At 45.9% G+C, this 15,090-nt stretch overlaps 1 protein-coding gene across 4 annotated transcripts in view; it reads left to right on the top strand.

Annotated features, from left to right (window-relative positions):
* The window catches only part of DNMT3B (DNA methyltransferase 3 beta), a 38,660-nt gene extending 28,980 nt beyond the window's left edge, over window positions 1-9,680 (top strand). For 3 of the 4 annotated variants that reach the window (XM_081148607.1, XM_081148608.1, XM_081148606.1), the window contains 5 exons: window positions 669-814; window positions 1,021-1,111; window positions 1,392-1,540; window positions 2,399-2,484; window positions 8,143-9,680. In XM_081148607.1, the coding sequence (XP_081004733.1) occupies window positions 669-814; window positions 1,021-1,111; window positions 1,392-1,540; window positions 2,399-2,484; window positions 8,143-8,284 (614 nt within the window). In that variant the 3' untranslated portion in view covers window positions 8,285-9,680. Of the gene's footprint in view, window positions 1-668; window positions 815-1,020; window positions 1,112-1,391; window positions 1,541-2,398; window positions 2,485-5,123; window positions 5,194-5,964; window positions 6,084-8,142 lie in introns of all 4 variants that reach the window. The other variant, XM_081148609.1, reaches the window with a different exon arrangement.
* The last annotated feature ends 5,410 nt before the right edge of the window (window positions 9,681-15,090 follow it).

Raw genomic sequence — 15,090 nt, 5'->3', positions numbered from 1 at the left:
TTCCTACATGTGTAGAATATGCATAACCAACATGCTTGTCACCCTTGGGAGCTTTCCTTGATTTATCTCCTTTAATCCTCAAAATTGCCCTGTAAAGCATTAGGAAGATCTCCATTTTACCAGAGCAGGAAGCAGTGGGAATGAGGTGCTATGCATTTAGCATCATTTGTGCTTATGTGTGTCCACCAGTGTCCACCTGCCTAAAACACTGGCAGCTTTTAGTGACTCTCAGGTCCTGGCCAGCTGCTTGTTTCCCCACCCCGCTGGGTCCTACAGACCTGTTTATCCTGGCACAGGTAGCTCACAGTAAAAAACACAGCCTTGGCCATTGTCCCCTGACTTTGAGGTTATTTTCTAAACATGTTTTTAGTGAAGATTCCTGTCCTTGTGTCTGTGTTTGATGATGCTGGGGTGGTAGATGCTAGGGCGGTGGCTATAGACCTGTTAGTTTTAATAGGTCCTATCAGTGGGCTGTACCAGTTGATACATACAGATTTTCTTCACAAAAGTCCACACTCTGCGGAGCCTGGTATTGCCACTGTGTAGTTTCTGTGCCATCTGCAGGGGTTCACGTGAGGGCTACCATGTTCTTGTTGGGTCTGGTCTGAGTTCTGGATATGACGTAGAGTCACTGGAGGTGCATTTTGTGTCTTCCCAACCCCACACAGGTTACTTGGTCCTCAAAGAATTGGGCATCAAAGTAGACAAGTATGTCGCCTCTGAAGTATGTGAAGAGTCCATCGCGGTGGGAACAGTTAAGCACGAAGGCAATATCAAATATGTGAATGACGTCAGGAACATCACGAAGAAAAATGTGAGGGCAGCCTGCACCCCTGTGGACTCTGTACCACCCTCCCTCAGGCCCTGAGCCCCACGCATGCTCACCGCCTTCCCCTGGGTTGGGAAAAGAGAACCTGTGGCCATAGCAGGCGGGCTTTCTTGCCCGGTTACCTGGAACCCAGGCTGTCAGTCCCTACATCCTCACTCCCATCCTCCCCTGAGACTGGTTTTCTCTCTCAGATTGAAGAATGGGGCCCTTTTGACTTGGTGATTGGAGGAAGCCCCTGCAATGATCTCTCAAATGTGAACCCTGCCAGGAAAGGCCTGTATGGTGAGCATCCCTTTGCTTTGGTGGCCCCGCGAGACCCTATGTGACCTGACTGTTGGTCCAGTGGTGGCCTGAGAAGGAGCTATTTGCTTCCTGCTAGCCTTACCTGTCGGCTCTGTCCATGCCCCATTGAGAATCCTCAGTTCCCTGACATACTAGAAAATGTTGCACTGTGGGTAGAGGGAATGTAACGCATTGACCTCAGGTAGTCATTGGGAACCTACTGGTTTCAATGTGGAGGGTGGGTTTGACTTCGGCCATCCATCTTCTTTTGTGGGCTCAGAGGGCACAGGCCGACTTTTCTTCGAGTTCTACCACCTGCTGAATTACTCACGACCCAAGGAGGGCGACGACCGGCCCTTCTTCTGGATGTTTGAGAATGTGGTGGCCATGAAAGTTGGCGACAAGAGGGACATCTCTCGGTTCCTGGAGGTGAGGGGACCTGGGGTCCTTACTGCCAAGACTCCATGAGTGGGGAAGGCCCTGCTGGCAGTGAGGGTGGGTGGTTCTATGTTGGGAATGATTTCGGTTGTTTGACTGAAGACCTGGATAGACCCCAGAGTCACGGATTCCAGTTGGTTGATTCTCTTTTGTTCAATCTCTTTGGTTCCATTATTTTTGAGAAAAGCTGATCTCCAAGTTCATCATGAACCCGCTGAAGTCAGATGATGAAACCATCACTTACTTTTGGAGGCTTCATGAGCTTTGATTAAGCCTTTAACTCTAGGAAGCTTTTTCCTATCCCTATCTTGAGAATTGCTTCTTTAGGGCCTTGGGCAAGTTTGTTATCCACTTCTTAATATGCATTAAGCATTGTAGTAAATACTTGCATAATTTAATTTTCTCCAAAGCTTTACAGCTCAAGTTCTGTTACAACGGTTATAGAACTAGCTAGTTCTCTCATGCTGTGTGAACCTGACAGATGGGTGGCACAGGTATATTTTTCCAACACTGCATTCCCATAACCAGGAGCTCGGCTTACCAGATTTTGGTTTGGAGCTGCCCTTGCCACCTGTGCATTTCATAATAATCTGGCCTGCCCCAGGGCATACCATCTCAGAACCTGCAGATCTGATCTGGTCTCTTTCCCACCATTAATATGGGGGCACTAGCTGTGTCCTTTAGCCAGATTCTTGCTGAGAATTGGTCTGTCCCTTGGCTGGCAGGAGTCATGTGTCCTCCATAGCCAGGGAGCAGCCCTGTCACCTGCCCAGGTCAAGTCCCCCACTCTGGTTGCTACTTGGATTCTTCTGTGGGATCCTATCAGCTAGCTGTTCTTTCTCCCGACAGTGTAATCCAGTGATGATTGATGCCATCAAAGTGTCTGCTGCTCATAGGGCCCGATACTTCTGGGGCAACCTGCCTGGGATGAACAGGTAATAGGGGGCTCTGAGTGGGTCAGGTATCAGCCAAGTGAAATGCAGCTAATGGTGTGAGCTCGTCCCTGTTTACTTTTGCGAGACAGCTATGTTTGAGTATTCTAGAAGGAGTTGGCTCTGCTGAGAAATGGCCCCACCCTGGGCTTCAGACCAATCCCTGGTGTTATAGATTGACATCTGTTAAGATGTACAACTGCCTGGGAATCTCAGTCCAAGATTCCTCGGTCTGCTTCAACTTGTTTCCTGCTCTGCCCAGGGGCATGGTTCTTACAGTGCTATGTGCTGGAGCAGACCGGTGTCTTCTCCCAGCCAGGGATGCTGGTGCTCTATACCCCACCTCTTCTCCCAGTTGCCTGTCCCATTGGGAAATGGAAGGAGATTGTTAGACATGCTTTTCTCCCTGAGATGGCCAAGCAGGAGGCAGAGCTGAGATGACAATTGGTAGCCCAAAGCCTATCTCCCTTAGATTTTCTTAACCAAGAACTTTCCTCAATTTTTCATTAGTTTTTTCATATTACTGAGGATTAGTTATCTTCTATATGTGGTTTCAGGGCTGTGTGGTGTTCTAATTAAGATACAAAATGGGATGGTAATTTGACATCCTAGACTTGCAAATGAGTTAAGCATAAAAATATTCTCCTTTAGAAGGAAGTGTTGGAAGCATAAATAACTCTAGCATTTAGCCAAATGCAGACAGGCAAGAAGGTACTGGTGTAGCTGGGATGATTTCTCCCTGGGTATCTTGCATTTTTATTTGGCTGGTCACCCAGTCAGGTGATGCAGCGCCATGTTTGGGGTGAAGTGGGCTCGTTCACTCAACATCTGAGCTCTTCCTGTGGCAGTCACTGTCGTACGTGCCGCCCGGTTAGTGGTAAACATATCCGATGTAAGTCTTCTGTCATGTAGTTCACATGCTAGTGGTGGATGGGTAGAGAAGACAGGAAATGATTTCAGGGTCATGGCTGGGGAGGGGGTGGTAGATTGGAAGAGTTGATGGGGGTGGCTTCTCATTCCAGCAAGGATCTGAATGTAGGAATGGAGCCGTAGTTATTTGAGAGATCATTCTAGGCATAAGGAAGAGGGCAAGGGGGTGGGGGTGGCAGGGCATTCACAGAGCAGTTCAGAGAAAAGTGTTCCTTATTTGGTGAGAGGCTGTGAGATGAAGACAGAGAACTCAGAAGTATGGGCCAAATTATGTGGGGCCTATGGGTCATGGTACCACGTAGATTTACCTTGGGCATTCACGGGAAGTTTGAAGCCGATGAATTGTGTCCTGGATTCATGGTAGTTTCTGGTAAAACAGATGAGAGTGGGATGAGGGCAGAAGTGAAGAGAAACAAGAGCTGGTCATAGGCCTTCAGGAAAGGGCTGACTGGTTATTGGGTGGTGCCCCAGGAGGTGCCATTCATACTCAATGCACCCTGGGGGGTTGCAACTCCGGGTTCTTTGGAATTTAGGAGGGAGGGATTAGATTCTAGATAATGTGAGAGTTGGACTTACAGGATTTGCTGATGCATTGGATGTGCTGGGGTATAAGATGAAAATCAGAGTCAGCAAAAATGCCACAAAGTTTGCTGTCTGAGCTATGATGAGAACCAAGCTGTAACACTATAGCCGGCTCTATAGGGTTCTAGAATGATGACTCAGGCATAAACCAGGGGTCACAGACCCAACAGCCTGGAGATGACAAAACCTTAGTTTCTTTAGATCTAAATCCTAAAATAGGGAAATAGGTAGGTCTGAGCTGTGTCCTTTCCTCCAAATCCCTCATCTCCCTTGGGTTCTTAGGAAAAGCTGGGAATGGGGATAGGTGGCATTGGAAATGTGGAAAGTGAGGTCAAGGAAGACTGATGAATCTAGGGGAATGTTTTGTGTGATTCCATGGCCCCTCTTGCGAGCACCGTTTCCATTCTTACATCTGGTTTGTTTGTGACCTTGAAGTTCCTGGCACAGGGGCTGCCGAGGTGTTGATCAGCTGTGCATATGGAGCTCTTGATGGTTTCTGCTCTGGAACTGCTCAACCACTTTGATTCTAAAGCTCCACTCCCTTCTGGGTGCCTGTTTGCCTTTCTCTGCATGGTGCAAGTTACAAGGATAATTAGTGTTTTATGAACCACCTCCTGTCCTTCCTACCTGCACCCACTTTTAGTCCTTAGACCCTCCTGTGGCTGCATCCTTACCAGTAAGCGACCAAATCATGGCTTTGAGATGCTCTTTGTAGCAGGCAGACCCACAAAAGATCTAATCCAAGCTCCCAAGACACAGAGGTCTGGTGTAACTTGCTCAAGGTCATCACTCAGCAATGGGGCTGGGATCAGAGGGGCTCTCTTGACTCTTGCAGTCTGCTTCCCCAATCCTGCTCTACTCAATGGGAGCCTGGTTTTGACTGATATTAAAATTTGAGACAGGGGTGCATTTATTCCTAGACATTGGGCTTGCCCCTTCAAGGGACTCGTCTGTCCCTGGCTTTGGCACAGTTTTGTGCTCATGCCAGGATCGTTTTCATCATGTATTTGTAGCAAATTCATTGCCAGAGCACATTTTGCAGGCTTAGGCCCCTCACTCCCACCTTGGGAGGTGCCTAGCCAAGGCCCATTGACAGGTTGTAGAAAGTAATGGGTTTTGGCTGTTCTCAGGCCCGTGATAGCATCAAAGAATGATAAACTCGAGCTGCAGGACTGCTTGGAGTTCAATAGGACAGCAAAGGTAAGGTGTGCTCACAAACAGTCTGCGGGAAACACACTTGGTGACCACTTGGTGACCTCCAAGCGGGGACTTGACCTTGGTGTCCAATTCGTTCCTGCCCCTCTCCCCTCCCATGTGACTCCTTGGTGCTGGGCCTCTTTCCCCACATAATTGTTCTGTCCTGCCTGTTAAGCACAGAGTAGGAGTTTCTTGATAAATAATCACTATATGAGCAAAGGCAACTAGACTTTCCAATCGTGAATACATACACCATAGAGACACAGAAGACTTCAGCTGCTCCTCCCAAGAAGTGAGTAATTAATACTTTTGCCAAAGGAAAAAAATGATCTGACAAGTCATAGGTAATTATACTAAGATGTCCATAAACTTAATTCTTAACGTTTATATCAGGCTAAGCTCCGCCAAGACCCTGGTTTGGTTGACCATGCTGTAATCGTGGGGAGACTGTTGCATTTTGCTTAACCTTGCCTGACCAGCAGCTCTGCTGCTCTCTCGGCACCGTGAGATCTCATTCATGGTCACGCTTCTATCTCTCGTTCCCTCTGAGGCTGGTACTTCCTGTGCACTGAGTTCTTGGCATTTGTGGGAAGCACAAAATGTATCTCTTTCCAATTCTCCTGTTCTTAATCCCTCTGGGAGCCCAGCCCTGCAACCTTCTCTCCCCCGCCCACTCCCCGCCTTCCCCTCCCCCACCTTCCCTAGGGCCTTCTGAGCCTTGACTCATCCCGGAACCCTTCACCCTGCGCTCACTCCATGTCGTTTCATCTCCAGTTAAAGAAAGTACAGACAATAACCACCAAGTCGAACTCGATCAGGCAGGGGAAAAACCAGCTTTTCCCTGTTGTCATGAATGGCAAAGAAGATGTTTTGTGGTGCACTGAGCTAGAAAGGTGAGCGAGGCTGCGTGTGGAGAGGGAAACAATGCAGACAGAAAGGAAGGGGAAGAAATGTGGTTAAGGCCAGCAGCACAAACTGGGCTTGCCTGCCTTTATTTTACGTGGACCCACTGACCTTCTTTCTATGTTAGTGGGGCTGGGAGTAATACCTCTTCAGGGTTAGTCCTTATTTCCTGCCAGAAATGGTGGAAGGGTGGTGGTGGTGAGGAATCTGTGAAACATGAGGTCATTAGACAGCACCATCTGTCTGTGTTGGCTGCACTGCCCTGGCTGGCATCTGCCTGCCTCAACATGCTGGGACACTAGGATGTAAGAGGAACCAGCTAAAGAAAACCCCACTGACATGCCATTGCTCTTTCTCAGAAGATTCCTTCTGCCAAGTTGGTCTTCTGTAACTGATTCCTACTTAGCCACAGTCTGCTTTCTCTATTTGTTTGGCTAAGTTGGTAGCTTATCCATTTTGATTCAAAGAACCAGCTCTTAAATTTCAGTTCTTCTATTCTGGTTTTAATTTATTTTTCTCATTCCTTTTATTCTTCTTGTTTATTTTGTTCTTATTTTTGTTAGAATATTTTTGTTAAAAATGTAAGAAGGGCTATGAATTTTCCTCTCTACATTTTTGGCTACATCTTGAAGGATTTGATAGAGTATTTTCATTCCTGATATTTCAGTTCTACAACCAGTTTTATTCTTTAATAAACAGTAGTTTTCTTAGTACAAAAGTAATTTCCGATTAATGGAAACAGACTGGTGTTGTGGATTATTCTGTACAGTTGACCCTTGAACAACACAGGTTTGAACTGCTCGGGTCTACTTATACGTGGATTTTTTTAAATAAATATATTAGAAAATTTTCTGTAGATTTGCAACAAAACTGGCCGATGAATCATGTCGTCTAGGAATATAAAAAAAATTAAGAAAAGATTAGGTGTGCCATAAATGAATAAAATATATGTAGATACTTGTTTTATCACTTACTACCATAAAATATACACAAACTGACTGTTCATGTTATCAGTAAGGCTTTTGGTCAACAGTGACCTACCAATAGTTATCTTTTGGGGGACTCAAAGTTATACTTGGATTTTCAACTGCACAGAGTCGGGGTGGTCAGAACCCCTGACCTCCCCTGTGTTGCTGGGTCAACTGTCTCTTGAGACCCTAGGCTAACATGTTGGGCCAGAATTGTGATACGAGGGTTGGTGCAGATGGCTATCAGTATGTAGACAAATTAAAGCAGAGGCCCGAAGTGTCGTAACTTTACATATTTCTTTAATATCCATTCAGCATTGGCCCATTGGTGTGATTTTGTGGTTTTTTAGTGTAAACCCTGAGTAAGAATGAAGTCCACTATATCTGTAACCTCTTACCGGGCCTGGGAAAATCCCACAAGAAAGGCTCTCAGTATATTTGGTTGTTATCTGCCATTAAGTCCAGCTTGGCTCTTGATCCAGCAACTGGGTTTGAAGAGGGAAAGAGAATGCGGGGCGCTTCAGTGTGCTCACGCAAATTGCCTGAGCATCTGATGGTTGACAATAAGGTTCATTTTTGCAAGTGTCCTTGTTCCTTATGAAGGAAATTGCCTGACTTCTCCCATCTTGTGGTTTGAAGACAGATACACCTCTGTCTTCTAGCTGGCTGTCTTGGCATTCATTCATTTGAGAAAGGTCCACTGAGCACCTACTATGTCCCAGAGGCATGGGGTAATGCTGGGATGCACATAACACGTGCCCTCATGAGTAACAGTTGTGTTCTGAAGAACCCTGTACCTGACCTGGGCGTCAAGAGAGGGCCATGTGCAAATGAGTCAAGGGTACAGAAGTATTCTTTTCTGTAAGTTTTAAATTAATTCCAATAAAAATGAAAAGATTTAAAAAAAAAAAAAAAAAAAGGTGTCTTCCTAAAATTAAAAACGGAGGGCTCGTATAGTAAGCCTGGACAAAGCGCAGAAAGTGGTGCCGCATGGGGCCATGGTGAGGATGTCCCAGCGACACTAAGCATGCTCGAAGTGTACTTCTGACTCCCTGTCTTTCACTCTGGTGCCCCCTCCCAGGATCTTCGGCTTTCCTGTACACTACACGGATGTGTCCAACATGGGCCGTGGTGCCCGCCAGAAGCTGCTCGGGAGGTCCTGGAGTGTGCCTGTCATCCGACACCTCTTCGCCCCCTTGAAGGACTACTTTGCCTGTGAATAGTGCCCCAGGCACTGGGGTGTGTGGGGCAGAGCTGGGACCCAGGCGGTGCATCCCAGGCTCTGTCCTTCCTCAGCTCAGCTGTGTGGTGGGGTCACACCATGTACCTTGGGTGAGAGCCGCCTGACACCCTCCTGGCAGGGGGAGCCCAAGGTGCCACTTCCTTGCGCACAATTCACCTTGGCTGCTTGGAACAGCCAAACACGGTGCTCATGTTGTCTTCTAAAACTTTGAAACTTGAAGTAGTTAGTAAAGATGGCTTTTTTTCCCTCCTGGATTTACCACTCAGAAACAATGGCTAATATACCAAAACCACACTACTGACAGCTCTCCACTACTCAGGTTAAGGCTGAAAAGTCACCGAGACAGTTACTGCAATACTTTTTTTTAAGCGTCTGCGGCAACTTGTTTCCAGCAATGTGCAGTGGTATACATGTAGCTGAGGTACATTTTAAGGGACCAGGATGCTTTGTTCCTAGGGCAGAAGAGGAATTTATGTCTGCCATTCTTGAATTTTACCCAGCACGTTCCTCTGGCCTCAGTATAAAGGGCTGGGATGCACACTGTTGGGGCGCATTGAAAAATTTTCACACTGGTGAGGATTTCAGCAGGGATGACCTCATAATCACATTCAGGGTATTTTTCCCTCCACAGACCCAAGGGAAGGGCCATCTTTAGCTAAATCCCTCTCAGTGACTGCAGTAGACCCTTCGGGGAGCTCAGGAAGGGGTGGGCTGGGGTTATAAGCTGCCATATATTATGTAGGCAGGTATGGCTTCTATCTTCCCCATGTGAGGGGGCTGAAAAGGGAGGCTTAGATAAGGACCCCCCCCAAATGCACCCTCCAGACATCGCAGATACAGGTCCCCCAGATTAGAAGTATGACCCCAACTCCTCAGTCTTTCTTTAAACACAGACGCAGTGACAGCCAGGGATAGAAGCACATTCCTCGCACTTTCCCCTCATCTAAGATTGCAGGGGGAAAACTGCAATAAAAGCTCCACCTTCCTTCCAGAGATTTTAAAGTCCTTTTTTATTCCGTGATAATTTGTTTTTAAGGATAACAGGAGGTTGGACAAGCTGCATTTCAGAAATGCTGTCGTAATGGTTTTTAACACCTTTACTCTTCTTACTGGTGCTATTTTGTAGAATAAGGAATAACTTTGACAGGTTTTGTGGGAGTTTTTTTTTTTTTATACACTTAAAAAAAAAGTCTCAGACTTCTATTTTTGTTCTACCATTTTCATAAAAAATTTTTTTTTTTTGTAACCGGAGTCACATAACAAGAATGGGGAAAAAATTGTGCCTTGTTTCAACAGTTTTGTTAATTTTTAGGCTGAAAGATGAATGGATGCCTAGAGTTTACTTTATGTTGGATTAAAATCAGTATTTCTCTATAACAGTCTGGTGTCCCTTGTGTTCTTTTGCAGGTCAGATGGTTGGGGTATGGGAGAAGGGCCTTACTAAAGTGAAAAGGTGGGCTGTTGGAATAGGTCATTCACTCAGCAAGCACAGTGCAGAATACCTGGTGACTAAGCAGGCAAGGTCTAGGGCCCCGGCCTCCAAACTCCAGTGTATCAGTAACCCCTGGCAGGTTTGTTCAAAAGAGATTTCTGGACCTCACTTGGAGTTTTCGATTGAGTGTAGAGTGGAGACTGAGAATTCCATGCCTCTGTTCCAGAGACCACACTGGGCTAGCAAATGGATTTCTAGTTCATTTAAAGGTTTTATATCTCCTAGCTCTTTGTGCCTTTGTGGGATTCTCCAGCACCTCATTCCACTGTTCTCAGGTCATCATGTTGCTGTTTAGTCACATTCAGGGAGGGGACTTGGCCCCAGGGAAAGGACTGGTTGGGGGTGTCCCTGTGATTCTAACCTAGCTGCCCGTGGCTTCAGCTTTTGGGGAGGATTGTGGACCTGTTGCTCTTCTAAGCTTAGCATTGCAACTCCCTTCTGTAGTTCCATCGTCAAGTTTACCTGGACCACTTAGCCAGGTGTCCCAAGCCCAGAGCCTAGTATGCCATGAGCCTTGTCTCCCTGAGAAAGGATAGCAAGAAGCTAGGAAAATTCCTTACAAGTGAGATAGGGAAACAGTTAAACAGCCAAGCAGTTTGCACCTGTGTAGTAAATCCTATCTTCCCTAAACCAAGGAAACTTAAGAATGAAAAGTTTAAGCCCTGGCCGGATGGCTCAGTTGGTTAGAACATTGTCCTGATATTCTAAGGTAACTGGTTCAATCTCTGGTGAGGACATATGCAAGGACCAACCAACGAAAGTATAAGTAAGTGGAGCAACAAATGGATGTCTCCAAGGCTCCCTTTCTGACTTCCCAGTGAGCAGCCCCGCCTTAGCTCGTTTCTTCCCTATACCATTTTCAGAGAACCAAAGCAGCCTAGCCGAGGATCTCCTGTTGCTTCTATGCTAAGCCCTTCCTTGTTTCACTGTCCCCAGCTTTAATAAGCTAACCCTCAAAATCACCTGGGCTTTTGTTGTGAAATCTTCCTGCATGAAGTCAAGAACCCACACACTACCTGCCAGCCCTAGGGAGACCCTCTAAGGGCCAGGTCCCCTTTTGGTAATATCACCACCCCTAGCCTAGTCAGGGAAAAGGAGCCCAAAGATTTAAATACTCCAGAGGTTAATTCTGGTCAGCTGGTGTGCTGAGGGAGAAAGGTGTGTAAACGAGGGGTGCATGTGTACTGTATCCTGTGAGCATTAGTTGGACTTGGCACCTCTGAGCCTCTGTTTCTTCACATGTAGGATAGGTTATAATCCTGGCTCCTCCCCATTGCAGCTGCGTGCCCTAAGGTCAAGCTCCTAAACGGATGGCCCAGAGATGGAGCGAAGGAGAAGCCCATTATGTTTTCAGCCGGAGTCGCTATGGTGAGACAATGGGCAATTAGCAAGCTGAGCTGGCACTTCTCTCTGAGGTATTGAGACCCCAGGGGCCTTGGCTGCCCCGTTAAGCCATCTTGTGTTCAGTGCTGCACCAAATGCCAGGACAGGATGAAGCAAAATAAACAGTCCCGGCCTCGAAACCCCAAGAGAGGAGATGGACCAGCCTTCCAGGTGAGGGGCCCTTGGTGTCCTGGCCTGTTTGTGGAGCAGATCGGGGGAGGCCTGTTCTGTGGGGGCAGTTCTTTCTGTTTTCTCAAGATGGCCAGGTTTGGATGGGAGTGATCGCAGGCTCAGTGGCAAGGGGATGGACATTCCTCCGATCTGGGGCGAGGGGTTGGGGTTTGCATCACACGCAGGCCTTTTTTTGAAGTCATTCCCGTTGCCTGGGGCTGTATCCAGGGTCTGGCATGTTGCCGGGGTCACTTTGGGCAAGTGACTCTTGGATTTTGTTTTGTTTTGGTTTTATCTCTAAAAGGTGGGGATCATAAGTCCTGTCTACTTCCTAGGGCTACTGTGAGTGTTGGAAGGCATGATCTGGGTAAAGTGCTTTGCCTGGTGCCTGGCATGCAGCAAGCCCTCACATGAATTGGATGGTATTGTGATAAGGCAAGCTGGTAACAACGCAGTATGAATGACTGGGTGCCATAATCATGGTAATACCTGATATTTACTAATGTATTAATTATTTCTTAATGTATTGATAATCAAGTCTTAAAAAGGAAGGACAGGGTAATATTCCCCCAGGTTTGGCACAGGAGCTGGGCTTATATAGCAACAGTAGCATCTAGAATTGAAGTTGTGTCCATCACCACACCCCACAGGGTCCCCTTGCTCATTGTTAGGGAGATTGTATAGGGGTGGACAGGATCTTGCCTAGGGGTGCAGGGACTGGCCTCTGGACAGCACTAGACAGACAGGATCTCCCACCAGACCTCAGTTCCTAGGGTTTTCTTGCCAACTGCTGCTTCTTGAGTGATCCTCTATTCCAGGCCTGGGTTGGTCCTTGATTTCTCTCTGCAGCCAGGCTGGGTGCCCATTCTAGCTTTACCTCCTCCTGATTCGCCACCTTAGGTGTTCTTCATAGCTTCTCTGCTTCAGTTTACCCAACTGTAAAACAGTGATAAAATGATCAGCCTCTTAAGGCTGATGTGTGAATCAAAGGATTCAGCGTAGGTGAAGTGCGTGGAAGACTGCTGAGCAAATGGCAGCTGCTTTACTGTTCTTGCTAGAGAACCCTCCTAGCAACCCTGGGGTGAGGCTGTGATCGCCATGGTTATAGGGAAGAGAGCTGAGATTGAGAGCTCCCATAACAAACCAAGCCGTGCAGCTGGTGGTAAAGGAATTGTGAGGTGGAACCAACATCCACTAGTGTTTCTCCTTGGTCTCACCTGCATCTATCTCTTTACTTTTAATTTTTTTTTGTATGTGTAGTTTTGTTTTTTGTTTTGCAGGAGCTTGAAATTACTTGCTGCCCTTTGCAGCCTGGGGTGCAATTTGCCTATTTTCCTTCCCTCCTCCCCTTCATCCATTCTACCTTCTTTCTTCCTTTCTTTTTTCTGTTTAACTTTATTGATTTGTGAAATTTATTTTTTAAACTTTTATTGAATTTATTGGGGTGACATTGGTTAATAAAATTATATAGGCTTTAGGTGAACAGTTCTATAATATATCACTAGTATATTATATTGTGTGCTCACCACCCAAAGTCAGGTCTCCCTCCACCTCCATTAACCCCTTTGCCTTCCTCCGCCTCCTCCCACCCCCCTTTCCCTCTGAGTTTGGGTTTTTTTTTTGGCTTAATCCCTTCACCTTTTTCACCCAGTCCCAGAAACACCCCTCCCCTATAACACTCGCCAGTCTGTTTTCTGTATCTATGAGTCTGTTTCTATTTTGTTTGCTTATTTTATTCATTAGATCCCACATGTAAGTGAAATCATATGGTGTTTGTCTTTCCCTGACTGGCTTATTTCACTTAGCATAATACTCTCCAGGTCCATCCATGCTGTCCCAGTAGATAAGATTTCCTTCCATTTTTACAACTGAGTAGTACTCCATTGTGTAAATGTACCACAGCCTTATATATACATAAAAAACATACACACACACACACACACACACACACACACACACACACATGTTTTTATTGATTTCAGAGAGAGGAAGGGAGAGGGAGATGGAGACATCAATGATGAGAGAGAGTTATTGATCGACTGCCTCCTGCACGCCCCCACTGGGGATCGAGCCTACAACCCACGCATGTGCCCTGACGTGGAATCGAACTGTGACCTTCTGGTTCAGGATTGACACTCAACCACTGAGCAGCACCAGCTGTGCATACCACAGCTTTTTTATCCACTCATCTAATGATGGGCACTCAGGCTGCTTCCAAATCTTGGCTATTGTAAATAATGCTGCAATGAACATAGGAGTGCATATACTCTTTCCAATTAGTGTTTTGGGTTTCTTTGGATATAATCCCAGAAGCAGGATCGCTGGGTCATAGTCAGTTCCATTTTTAATTTTTGAGGAAACTCCATACTGTTTCCCACAGTCACTGCACCAATCTATATTCCCACCAACAGTGCAGGAAGATTCCCTTTTCTCCACATTGTCAACACTTGTCGTTTGATGATTTATTGATGATGGCCATTCTGATAGGTGTGAGGTGATACCTCATTGTGGTTTTAATTTGCATTTCTTTGATGATTAGTGACATTGAGCATCTTCTTTTTTTAAATTTATTGATTTTCAGAGAGAGACAGAGGAAAGGGGAGAGAGAGAGGAAAAGGGGGAGAGGAGAGAGAGAAAGAGAGAAACATCGATTTGTTGTTCCACTTATTTATGCCTGACTGGTGATCGAACCCACAACCTTGGTGTATCGAGACGGTGCTGTAACCAACTGAGCTACCAGCCAGGGCCCTTTGCCCATCTTCTAACTGGATTGTTGTTATTTTGGTGTTGAGTTGTACGAGCTCTTTATAAGTTATGGATATTAACCCCTTATCAGCGGTATCATCTTCTCTCAGTCAGTAGGTTGTCTTTCTGTTTTGTTGATGGTGTCCCTTGCTGGGCAGAAACTTTTTAGTGTGATGTAGTCCCATTTGTTTATTTTATTCATTTGTTTCCCTCGCCCGAGGAGATACGTCAGAAAAAATACCCATCACCCAAATTCCTCAAATGTTAACATTTTGCGACATTTGTTTTGTCATCTTCTCTATTATTTTTTTCTGAACCATTTAAGAGTACGTTGCAGACATGTTTCTTTACCCTTAATTCCTTCACTGTGTATTTCCTAAAGACCGGTACATTTATCACAATCAGGTAATGAACATTCATTCACTCCTTTATCTAGTCTACAGACCTTATTTACATTTCCCCAATTGCTCCAATAATGCCTTTATAGAGGAAGAAAAATAAATAATAAATATAATAAATAAATAAATAAATAAATACATATATTTTGACCAGTATCCATTCCAGAATCACACATTGCACTTGGTTACTTTTGACTCTTAAAACTTTTCATTCACTGTGAAATATACCAACAGAAGAGTGTACATATAAATTCTGGTGCTTCATCCGAAGCTCTCAGCATTGCAGAGACAAAGCGGAGACTGGTATTCCTGCAGTTGGCAACTGCTTACTCTGAGTGTTTGCACATGCCGTTCTCTGCCTGGAACAGCCTTCTCCTTGCCTTGCCTGACTAGTCCTCTGGTTCTCACCTCTCCCAGGAAGCCTTCTTTGTTCCCATTCCAAAGCAAGATTAGGAGCCATTCCCTAATCTGGACTCTCCTTCCCTGTGAGTAGGTGGGAGAATCTACCTCAGCACAAAGCTCTCTGCATTATAATTTCTTATTTTTGCAGTTGTGTCCTTCATGAACTAGAGGTCTTTAAGGCAGCTGAGACCTCCT

This window comes from Miniopterus schreibersii (genome assembly GCF_964146895.1).
Source record: "Miniopterus schreibersii genome assembly, chromosome: 10".
NCBI classification, from domain to species: domain Eukaryota; kingdom Metazoa; phylum Chordata; class Mammalia; order Chiroptera; family Miniopteridae; genus Miniopterus; species Miniopterus schreibersii.
Note: the sequence above shows the minus strand (reverse complement) of the source record. Positions and strands in the feature narration are given on the sequence as shown.